The sequence below is a fragment of the Schistocerca cancellata genome, chromosome 5 (assembly GCF_023864275.1).
Source record: "Schistocerca cancellata isolate TAMUIC-IGC-003103 chromosome 5, iqSchCanc2.1, whole genome shotgun sequence".
In the NCBI taxonomy this organism is placed as follows: domain Eukaryota; kingdom Metazoa; phylum Arthropoda; class Insecta; order Orthoptera; family Acrididae; genus Schistocerca; species Schistocerca cancellata.
The window spans coordinates 71,537,692-71,550,121 of NC_064630.1; the positions used below are offsets into that span (position 1 = coordinate 71,537,692).

At 44.0% G+C, this 12,430-nt stretch overlaps 1 protein-coding gene across 1 annotated transcript in view; it reads right to left on the reverse strand.

Annotated features, from left to right (window-relative positions):
• Positions 1 to 11,235, reverse strand: part of LOC126188367 (atrial natriuretic peptide receptor 1-like) — a 362,237-nt gene extending 351,002 nt beyond the window's left edge. Inside the window, exons 1-3 of the mRNA XM_049929966.1 lie at positions 11,220 to 11,235; positions 11,017 to 11,131; positions 269 to 597 (exon numbers count right to left, since the gene is read on the reverse strand). Of these exons, the coding sequence (XP_049785923.1) occupies positions 269 to 597; positions 11,017 to 11,131; positions 11,220 to 11,235 (460 nt within the window). The remainder of the gene's footprint in view (positions 1 to 268; positions 598 to 11,016; positions 11,132 to 11,219) is intronic.
• Positions 11,236 to 12,430: the final 1,195 nt, after the last annotated feature.

Consider the following 12,430-nt stretch of genomic DNA (forward strand, 5'->3'; position numbering starts at 1 on the left):
AGTTTCTGAGAAAAAGACACAAATATTACTTTTTTGATACAGTTTTTAAATTCCATGAAAAAAATTAAATATATATCATCTAAGGAACTTAAGAGAACGTATGTCAATTTTATGTAAGGGAGGTTACATAATTTCACTTTTGTATCTTGAACGTTTTGAGTTGGTGCATCTATAAGTAGTGTCAGTTTTTCTTGAACGTGCCCCTTAATAGACATATAGCACGATCCAGACAAGTGCGCACCGAAATTAGAACTTGAAGACCACTTGCCTGCGAAGGTCCTGTTCCACATCCTGCGGACGACGGCCTGTCCGTCCATCTCAGAACCGCCGTAGAAGAGCGTCTCGTTGAGGGCGATGGCGTACAGCAGCACGGCGTCGTAGAAGGCCGTCACGAACGTCGAGATGGTCTCGGAGCCGAAGGTGTAGTTGTAGTCGGCGCGAGCCACCTCCTTCACCTGCTGCGAGAAGCTGCGGTAGGCGTCGCTGTGCGGCGTCGCCGCCGTCACCGTCAGCAGCGCCTCGTAGGCCCGGCGCGCGCGCTCGTTGCGCTCCGGGGGTTCCCCGGGCACCAGCCACGGCTGCGTCACGTCATCGCTGCTGTCCATGCTGCCAACATAACGCGCGAAACCAGTCCGCACAGGGCGAGGACGCTGTACTTTGCGCGTCAGTGGTACATGACTTCAGGTCTGTGCCTCATCTGATCTAGTCGCGAGGCTTTATTTAATCTACATGCACATCTGCATCGCTACTCTGCAAGCGGAGGGTAATCCCCCCCCCCCCCCTCGCCTTACCTGTTCAGTTTCCGAATGGTGCATGAATCGGTAAACCTTTGTATTAGGTCTAATTTATTGAAATTTTTATCGTAGTCATTTAGCAAGATCTACACTAGTGATCAAAAGTTTGCGAACCCTTGGCTGAAAGTGACTTACAGGTTTGTGGCGTCTTCCATCGGTAGTGTTGGAATTCAACGTGGTGTTGGCCTACCCCTAGCCTTGATGACAGTTTCCACTATCGCACGCATACGTTCAGCCAGCTGCTGGAACGTTTCTTGGGGAATGGCAGCCCATTCCTTACGGAGCGCTGCACTGAGGACAGGTATCGATGTCAGCCGGTGGGGTCTGGCACGAAGTGTTCCAAGACATCCCAAAGATGTCCAATAGGATTCAGGTCAGGACTCTGTGCACGTCAGTCCATTACAGGGATCTTTTGTCGTGTAACAACTCCGACACAACTCCGACTTCGTGTTGAAAGATGGAATCACCATCCCCCATTTGTTCTTGAACAGTGGGAAGCAAGAAGGTGTTTAAAATATCAACGTAGGCCTATGCTGTGATAGTGGCACGCCAAATAACAGGGGGTGCAAGCCCCTTCCATGAAAAACACGACTACACTATGACACCAACGCCTCCAAATTTTACTATTGGCACAACACTTGAAAGACGTACACATTGCCAGCGATGGGCGAGGCATGACAGAATCTCTGACCAGAGAGTAGTTTATCGTTAGCTGTTGCTAGTCTGCGCTTGAACGCGCGAGTGGACAGTAGTAGTAGCGAGTGAGTAGTCGTCGTCAGTCCGTGCTAGTCCGCGCTAGTCGGCGGGAGTCGGCATGCGTCGGCTGTGTGCTCTGCTCGCGACTCTGGTCAGGGCTCTGGTGGATGAGTATTGTTGTAGAAGGTAAAGAAGCAGCCTTGCGCATATTTAATAATGTATGTTAATTGTAATTTAATTTGTTCCAAAAAAAATGCCCCAATAATAATTTTGATAATATAAAGCAACTCTTTTAAAGAAAAGCATTCATTTCAATTTAAAGAATTTCCAATGCATTATCATTGCATCCAAAAATAAAAATAAAATATATGCCAGCATTGCACGAAGCTGTGTCGAAAAATGAGTAATTAAGAGCGGATATAATTGCAGTTTTATTGAGATAAGAATTTTTGCTTTTTTTATTCAGAATACAGGGCCGAAGGCCAGCGCTGCTGTCCTTATAAAATTTATCAGGTTACTAATTTTTTTATTTTGAACTTGAGATTAAATGAGAAATGAATTTTGTGGGAATATTAAGTGTAAATGCATTCTTTGCACAGAGACTATAAATCGGAGCCAATTTTGTTCAGAGGTTACAATATTAGAAAAATTCATTTAATTATTACTATTTTTTGTGGCGAGGCTACGCTTGGCTCACATATTTTCATTTATCATCCTTTGCGGGGAGTTTACACACTCAATGACAGATGACGTTCACCGGGCATTCGCTATACCCACACCCTGCCATCGGATCGTCACATTGTGTACCATGATTCGTCACTCCACACAACCTTTTTGAAATATTCAGTCGTCCAATGTGAGGCGTCGTTAGGCATTTACCGGCATGATGTGTGGCTCATGAGCATCCGTTCGGCCATGAAATCCAAATTTTCTCACCTCCCGCCTAACTGCCACAGTACTTGCAGTGGATCGTAATTCAGTTTGGAGTTCCTCTGTGATGCTCTGCCTAGATGTCTGCCTATTAGACACTGAGACCCTCTTCAACTGTCGGCAGTTTCTGTCAATCAACAGACGAGGTCGGCCTGCACGCTGTTGTGCTGTACGTGTCCCTTCACGTTTACAATTCACTATAACATCGGAAACAGTGGACGTAGGGATGTTTAGGAGTGTGGAAATCTCGCGTACAGACGTATGACACAAGTGACACCCAGTCACCTGACAACGTTCGAAGTCTGCGAGTTCCGCGCAGCACCCCATTCTGCTCTCCCACGAAGTCTAATGACTACTGAGGTCACTGATATGGAGTAATTCGCAGTAGGTACCTAACATGAAAAACGTATGTTTTCGTGGGTGCCGGATATGTGGGAGGAAGTAATATGTTGTCCGACCCTTCTCGGAAAGTACTTTCTCGAAATTCCAATAATAAATCTCTCCGTGAAGGCCACCGCCTCCCTTGTAACGATTGCTACATAAGTTGTCCGATTCTTCCAGGAAAGTACTATCTCGAAATTTCTGTACTAAGTCTCTCTGCGAGGCAGAACGACTCTGTTGTAGCTACTGACACTAGAAGTTGTTTAGCATCTCTGTAATGCTCTGACGCCGACCAAACGATCCCTTGACGAAACGCGCCGCTCTTCGATGAATCTCCTCTATATGTTCTACGAGGTGCATTCAAGTTCTAAGGCCTCCGATTTTTTTTCTAACTAACTGATCACCCGAAATCGATGAAACTGGCGTTACTTCTCGACGTAATCGCCCTGCAGACGTACACATTTTTCACAACGCTGACGCCATGATTCCATTTCAGCGGCGAAGGCTTCTTTAGGAGTCTCTTTTGACAACTGGAAAATCGCTGAGGCAATAGCAGCACGGCTGGTGAATGTGCAGCCACGGAGAGTGTCTTTCATTGTTGGAAAAAGCCAAAAGTCACTAGCAGCCAGGTCAGGTGAGTAGGGAGGATGAGGAATCACTTCAAAGTTGTTATCACGAAGAAACTGTTGCGTAACGTTAGCTCGATGTGCGGGTGCGTTGTCTTGGTGAAACAGCACACACGCAGCCCTTCCCGGACGTTTTTGTTGCAGTGCAGGAAGGAATTTGTTCTTTTGTTCTTCAAAACATTTTCGTTGGCTGCACCTGTTACCGCAGTGTCCTTTGGAAAGCGCTCGCTGTCCCAGAACATGGACACCATCATTTTTTCAGCACTGGTGGTTACCCGAAATTATTTTGGTGGCGGTGAATCTGTGTGCTTCCATTGAGCTGACTGGCGCTTTGTTACTCGATTGAAAAATGGCATCCACGTCTCATCCGTTGTCACAACCGACGAAAAGAAAGTCCCATTCATGCTGTCGTTGCGCGTCAACATTGCTTGGCAACGTGCCACACGGGCAGCCATGTGGTCATCTGGCAGCATTTGTGGCACCCACCTGGATGCCACTTTTCGCATTTTCAGGTCGTCATGCAGGATTGTGTGCACAAGAACCCACAGAAATGCCAAGTCTGGAGGCGATCTGTTCAACAGTCATTTGGTGATCCCCCAAAACAATTCTCTCCACTTTCTCGATCGTGTCGTCAGACCGGCTTGTGCGAGCCCGAGGTTGTTTCGGTTGTTTGTCACATGATGTTCTGCCTTCATTAAACTGTCGCACCCACGAACGCAGTTTCGACACATCCATAACGCCATCACCACATGTCTCCTTCAACTGTCGATGAATTTAAATTGGTTTCACACCACGCAAATTCAGAAAACGAATGATTGCACGCCGTTCAAGTAAGGAAAACGTCGCCGTTTTAAGTATTTAAAACAGTTCTCATTCTCGCCGCTGGCGGTAAAATTCCATCTGCCGTACTGTGCTGCCATCTCTGGGACGTATTGACAATGAACGCGGCCTCATTTTAAAACAATGCGCATGTTTCTATCTCTTTCCAGTCCGGAGACAAAAATCGGAGGCCTTAGAACTTGAATGCACCTCGTATCAGTCCTTCCTGGTAACGGTCCCAGATTGATGAAAAATACTGTAGAATCGAACTAACAAGCGCCTCATGAGCCATTCATTTAACGGACTAGTTTCATTTCCCCAAGATTCTTTCTATGAATCTCAGTCTGGCGTATGGTCTTCTGCTATTTATTGTATTTTGCCATAGAACTTAAGGTTACTCTGCATATTTACTCCTAGACATCTTACGCGAGATTCTGTTTCTAATAATGTGTCATCAATAGAATAGTTGTACAGTAGCGGATTTCTTTTCCTATGACACACAATGTTTCATTTATTTACGTTCAGGTTCAACTGCCAGAGACTGCACTATTCATCAATGTGGTGTATGTTATTTTTTAGATTGGTATTTTCTTCTGGCGTTGCTACTTTCTTACAGACAGCCGTATCATGTTATAACAGCGTTAAAGAGCTTCCGACGCTTTGTACTAGATCATTTATACACATTGTAAACAGTAATGGTGATGTCAAATCGCCTTGAAATACTGCGGAAACTACCATTACGTCCGTAGATTTTGTTCCATTAACAGCGATATGTTGAGTTCTGTCTGCACGGAAGTCCTGAATCCAGTCGCAAATATCGTCCGATATCGGGTAAGCTCGTATTTTTCACTATGTGGAAGTCCGGGACGGTGACATATGACTTTCTGATGTCAACGAACACGACATAAACCTGAGCCCTGTTGTTTACAGCGCTGTGGATCTCGTGGAGAAATAGGGCGAGCTTAGTTTCGTAAGTTGCGAAATCTATTAGCAAAAAAATTGTTGCATAATTCGGTAGTGTCTCCGCATACCACGACTGGCTCGTTCATGTTTAGATTTGGCCAACAGTGTTGGAGAATTCTGGTGAGATGGAAAATGGTGCGAGGGGCCATTTGCACGGCGGGCTTCTACGGGTGTCAGGCAGACAACACTTGCACGCAGTGGGAATGACGTCAGGGAAAAACCTTTTGAGGTCAGTTGTCTGGAGTTGCGAAATGGCTTCCGTTCTCAGTTCGGCAGAGTTTAGTGGATGAAGGACAATATTATTATTCTGTATATGTACGGGTGGAAGATAAAATAGACACTAGCAAATACAGCAACATGATGAGAGTGTAAGAACAGAATTGTGCTACATAAAGATCACTGGCATTTATGAATCTCGTATCTTGATTCTGCGAAAGAAGATGTTCATTATCTCTTCTTAACGGCAATCTGTTTAGCTGAACAGTATTTACTTGCGAAATCCGACAAAATCACGACAGTGCGAGGCAATAAACAGTTAAATCAATTATTTTATACACAAATAGAGATAAGATAAAGACTGACGCACAGTGACATGGCAATATAGGATCACAGTAACAGAACAACGCAAAATCGCAAGATGCAATTAATTTTTTTTGCATAGATACGTACATGATTAATTATTTATGAGTACATATTAAAATTAGGAGGATATGGCAAGGAATAATGCAAACCGTCTATTGTGTTTAAAATCTTGTTGCCTATTTTGTGCAAAAAGTTTCTTACTTTTACTATTGCATATATATAGAGTCTTAAGTGAGTGTGTAACTAAATTTACACGTGAATTAGCTCACATGATTTGTAACTGACTTGTTGCACCTCATTACAGTGTGTCATACAAATTTCCCAAGAAATACATAGTCAAGATATAATTACAGAAATGGACGCGTTCTGCTACAGTCTACGTCTGACTTCTATTAATATAATACTCTTATAATTACACATATATAATGACAGTGTAGACGTTTCAACCACTTTTAAAGTACTGTCCTTTCCGAGAATGGTACTTCTAGACACAAAGATAAATCATTTAGTGCGAATCAATAATGTGGTCATTATTTCGACATTAAACTTATTTCTAGGACCTCTGAAAATTAAATGTTCACTGATTCAGACAAATCGGCTATTTTAATATTAAATAAAACTGATTTTCAACGTATATGCCGCGAAATTTCAACCAAAAATCTGCTTCAAACGAAAGATCCGTTTTGAAAACTATTTAAAGCTTTTAGTTGAATCGAACTAAAAGCAATGTTTTCATATTACAATTCGTCTAGCACGTCTAACGGTAGCAGAGAAATCTCATTACATTTCTCTGAAATAAACATTCGAACTATTGTGCGCTATGAACTTCATACGTTCAAATTCCAATTGAAACCCTTGCGTAAGGAGCAGTCAGGATGTAGATGAGGAAATTAGTGGAGATTGATACACTAGAAGGATAATATACCTAGGACCACGTGATGTGCATTAGTCAATGTTATAATCGAAGACTGACTTTAGAATCGCGTGAGCAGTTTACGGAATTTTCTATCTTTTTTGCTGTTAAAAATATATGAGAGATTGATTTGAGCACAGTTTTTAGTTATTATGAATTCTACATATTTAAGTGCTGTATAATACATGAAAGTAATTTGGAGGATATTGTTAATTCTTCAGTTACACAATTTACTAATGAGCAAAATTAAGTAGGCTACATGCGTAAAACACGTTACATAATGCATGGACGTTTAACCAACATTTCGTCAGTCTTGTAGATATTTTATACCTTCCAAATGAAGTGAATTTATGTAATTTCGATTCCAAAATGGATTTAGCTTGTAACTGTTTTTTGATGAAATTTACTATTAATTAGGTTTAGCTTAGTGCTGATTGGCGTGTAGTAGATTAGTAATGTAACTGCGGTGTCACCGCCAGACACCACACTTGCTAGGTGGTAGCCTTTAAATCGGCCGCGGTCAGTTAGTATACGTCAGACCCGCGTGTCGCCACTATCAGTTATTGCAGACCGAGCGCCGCCACACGGCAGGTCTAGAGACACTTCCTAGCACTCGCCCAGTTGTTCAACCGACTTTCCTAGCGATGGTTCACGGACAAAATACGCTCTCATTTGCCGAGACGATAGTTAGCATAGCCTTCAGCTAAGTCATTTGCTACGACCTAGCAAGGCGCCATTACCAGTTACTATTGATACTGTAAAACATGTACCGTCAGGAGCGACGCTCACCATTTATGGATTAAAGTTAAGTATTCCACCAGCTACGTCAGTTTTTTCTAAGTCTAATTTCCTTGTGCTGTTCCAGACCTCACGCCAGCCTGCGTGAGCTAAAACGCGTGCCTTTCGGCTTCCTGTAGTAGTACCGGGTTGGCTCTCTTGCCAACCCACAACAGTAGCCCTTAGATTATTAAATACAATAGTGCCATGGTACCCTCGACTGCAACAATTTGGATTTGAACGGAATATTTGTGTCTATGTAAATGACTACACATACCTTGGTATGGCTTTCAGCATTTTGAGAACCCTTACTTTCCAGGAGTAGTTTCTGTACTTTCAGGAAAAAAATTGCAGCACACATGAAGGGAATGATGTCATTTAAAAATGGAATAAGAAAAAATGTTAAACTTCTGTTACAGGCTTCGCTGGACGCAAAAATATGAAAAGTGCACCAAGGAGCAACAGTCTCCCCCACAAAATACGCACTAAGACAAAAAACACACACCACGAAGGAATTATCTGAGTGGCACGGACATCGGTAGATATGATACATACGATTTTAGTTTGAGAAATATAGGATGGCTTATTCAAGACAAAGAGCGACACAAGGCTGGCAAGTAAATGACGCCTCGGCCCACCTTTGGTCTCTATGCAAACAGTTATTCAGCTTGGCGCTGGTTGATAAGAGTTGTTAGATGTCCTCCTAAACGATACCGTTCCCAATTCAGTCCAGTAGCCACGTTGGATCGTCAAAATCTATAGCTGGTCGGATGGCCCTGCACATAATGCTCCGGACGTTCTCAGTTGGGATAGATCTGGCGACCTCGATGGTCAAGGTTGGGTTTGGCAAGCATGTAGGCAAGCAGTAGAAACTCTCGTCTCGTGTGGGCTTGTGTTATCTTGCTGAAATGTAAGCCCAGGATGTCTCATCATAAAGGACAACAAAACGGGGCTTTGAACATCGTCGAGGTGCCGTAAGGGTGCCGCGGGTACAAACAAAAGGGTCCTGCTCTGAAAGGTAATGGCAACCCACACCGTCAATTCTGGTTGTTGGGTCGTACGACGAGTGACAGGTAGCTTAGTATCCCACCAATGTCCAGGGCGTCTCAATACACGTCTTCGGCCTGAGTTCTCATTTACTGCACTAGAACTGCCTTCAGTGGCGAGGTCCCCTTCAAATTAAGATCCGATGATCAACGAAGGCTTGTCTGGAGACTCGCCCGACAGCTGTGGGATAATAGCTTGATCGACGCCCGCCATACGACTTGATAGTCAGGAGCGATGATCTGGGATGCCATCACCTTTCATAGCAGGGCAACTTTGGTTGTCACATGCGGCAGCCTTACAACGCAGCTCAACGCCGACGATATTCTGCGCCCTATATTGTTGTCTTCCATGGCAAGAACTCCGGGGCCTACATTTCAGTAAGACAATGCACACGCACGCACGGCGAGAGTTTCTACCGCTTGTCTTGATACTTGGAAACACTATCTTGGCCAACAAGGTCACCGGTCCTCTCTCCACTAGAGACAGGTTAAAGCATTACGGGCAGGGCCCTACAACCAACTCGAGATTCTGATGACCTAACGTGCTAGTCGAAGAGAAATTGGCATGGTTTCCTTCAGGACGACATAAAACTCTATCAATCAATTGCCAAGCCGAACAACTGCTTCCATATGGCCCGGAGGTTGACAAACTCGCTATTGAGTCAACATGGGTTTAGTAAACATCGTTCCCGTGAAACAAAACTAGCTCATTATTCTCATGAAGTGTTGCGTGCTATTGACAAGGGATTTCAGATCGATTCCGTATTTGTGGATTTCCGGAAGGCGGAAGGCTTTTGACACTGTAACACACAAGCGGCTCGTAGTGAAATTGCGTGCTTATGGAATATCGTCTCGGTTATGTAACTGGATCTGTGATTTCTGTCAGAGAGGTCACAGTTCGTAGTAACTGACGGAAAGTCATCGAGAACAACAGAAGTCATTTCTGGCTTTCCCCAAGGTACTGTTATAGGCCATTTGCTGTTCCTTATCTGCCGACCTGTGTGGCCGAGCGGTTCTAGGCACTTCGGTCTGGAACCGCGCGACCGCTCCGGTCGCAGGTTCGAATCCTGCCTCGGGTATGGATGTGTGTAATGTCCTTAGGTTAGTTAGGTTTAAGTAGTTCTAAGTTATAGGGGACTGATGACCTCAAATGTTGAGTCCCATAGTGCTCAGAGCCATTTGAACCATTTTTTTCTGTTCCTTATCTATATAAAGGATTTGGGAGACAATCTGAGCAGCCGTCTTCGGCTGTTTCCAGATGACGCTGTCGTTTATCGGCTAATAAAGTCATGAGAAGATCAAAACAAACTGCAAAACAATGTAGAAGAAATATCGGAATGGTGCGAAAAGTGCCTGTTGACTTTAAATAACGAAAAGTGTGAGGTCATCCACATGAGTGCTGAAAGGAACTCGTTAAACTTCGGTTACACGATAAATCGGTGTAATCTAAAAGCCGTAAATTCAACTAAATATCTAGGTATTACAGTTACGAACAACTTAAATTTGATGGAACACAGAAATGTTGTGGGGAAAGCTAACCAAAACAGCGTTTTATTGGCAGGACACCTAGAAAAAGTAAGAGACCTACTAAGGAGACTGCCTACACTACGCTTGTCCGTCCTCTTTTGGAATACTACTGCGCGGTGTGGGTCCTTACCAGATAGGACTGATGGAGTGCATCGAAAAAGTTCAAAGAAAGGGAGCACGTTTTGCACTATCGCGAAATGTGGGAATGAGTGTCACAGAAATGATACAGGATTTGGGCTGGACATCATTAAAAGAAAGGCCTTTTTCGTTGCGGCGGAATCTTCTCACGAAATTCCAATCACCAACTTTCTCTTCCGAATGCGAAAATATTTTGTTTACACCGACTTACACAGGGAGGAACGATCACCAAGATAAAATAAGGGAAATCAGAGCTCGTACGGGAAGATATAGGTGGTCATTCTTTCCGTGCGCTATGCGAGACTGGAATAATAGAGAATTGTAAAGGTGTTTTTGAACGCTCTGCCAGGCACTTAAATGTGATTTGCAGAGTATCCATGTAGATGTAAATGTAGATGTAGATGTAGATGTATTGACGTTCTAGGTTTCCTACGCTCTTTCTCTTGAATAAGGCATCCAGTTCTTCTGAAATTTCAATCATTTGTTTGTTTGTACGTGTGGATTACATCTACTGATTTCCGTCTCATTCAGTTAATTCCTCCGTGGTAGGTCACTTTTGTCTCAGAGTGTATTTCGTTGTGGCAATTCAGGCTTCAGGAAGCAAGTACAATAATAACATAAAATACAGAACAGACTATTTCGTCAAGCATTTGTGATTTACAAAACGTTCAAGGTCCGCCAAGAGCACAGAACTAGAAAGTCCTTGGAATAAGCTAGCAGCAAAGTATTACAGTACTTTAAAAGATTAAGTGACAACCTATATATTGAGAGATATGCTACAGCCACACGCCTAGAAGTGCGGCCCTGCGACTGCCTCTGCTCACCTGTTGAAGAGCTCGACGTTGAAGAAGACGTACTCTCCGCTGCCCACCATGTTGAGCTCCTCGGCGGCGAGCAGGATCTCCCTGACGGTGCCGGGGTCCGCACACAGCAGCACGACTGCAACATGTCCACCTGTCGCCGGTTACTCTGGGAGCACGGTCAGCGTCTGTGTGGTCTCACACCCAACAAACACTTACATGTAAACACTTTACAGCGTACATTACCTGCTCAGAAGCAGTCGGACACCTGTTGATGGACATTAACATGAAGTGTATCTAACCCTAATTTTTATGACGTTCTCAACCATAGTGAAGACACTTTCAACTGTCTGAATTCTAAATGCCTGTAGAGAAATGCCAGCTCATCCTCCCTTTACCGCCGAAACCAGAGTATATAGTAATGTTAAGCGTTAAAGTCAGCCTTCTATCGCATCCCGAAAGTGTTTCATTGAGTTCATTTCGGATTTCTGGCATTTCCAGAATGCACCATAAGTAATGTTGTATGACACGTGGCAATGACTTGCTGAGACAAACAATCATCGTCTTCGAACGGTTCTCCTACGGCACACAGTTCATATCTTTCCACATTTTGCGTTTTCTTATCCGCAGTAAGATGGCGGCGTTAACTGTCAGTCCGCAGCTCGTGATCCCGCGGTCGCGTTCTCGCTTCCGGAGCACGGGGTCCCGGGTTCGACTCCCGGCGGGGTCAGGGATTTTCTCCTGGCTAGAGGTGACTGGGTGTTTATGTTGTCCTCATCATTTCATCGTCATTCATGCAAGTGGCAAGATTGGACTGAGAAATGGTTGGGAATTTGTACGAGTGCTGATAACGGCGCAGTTGATCGCCCCACAATCCAAACGTCATCATCATCATCCTCATCATCTAACTGTCAAATACACTCTCATACCATAACACCGCCTCTTCCGTACTTCGTATAAGCCACTACACAAGATGACAAGTAACGCTCTGCAGGCATTCGCCAAACCCTAATGTTTCCGTCGGTTTGTCACAGTCTATCGTGATTCGTTACTAACTACAGAAATGTATTGATTCTAAGGAGCGGCTCGATGATCATACCTATTCTTTTTAAGTCCCTGCGCACATTCATTGTCCTAACTGAACTGTTGGTAATGCTTTGGCACTTACGAGTAATTCTTTTCGCTGATTCCATGATATTTTGGCAACCACTCCCCGCATCGCTCAAGGGCACCTGTGCTTCTGTACATGAGACCTACGTGCTTTTAGTTTAGCTGTAGTTTTCCTTCGCGTTTCTACTTTACAGTCACATCAGCAACAGTCAATTGGGTATCTTTAGGAGGGTGGAAACGTCTCTGATGGGTTTATTACCCAGCTGACTTCCAGTGACTTAGAGCACATTCCAAGTCACTGAACCCCCCTGACGACCTATTTTGCTGT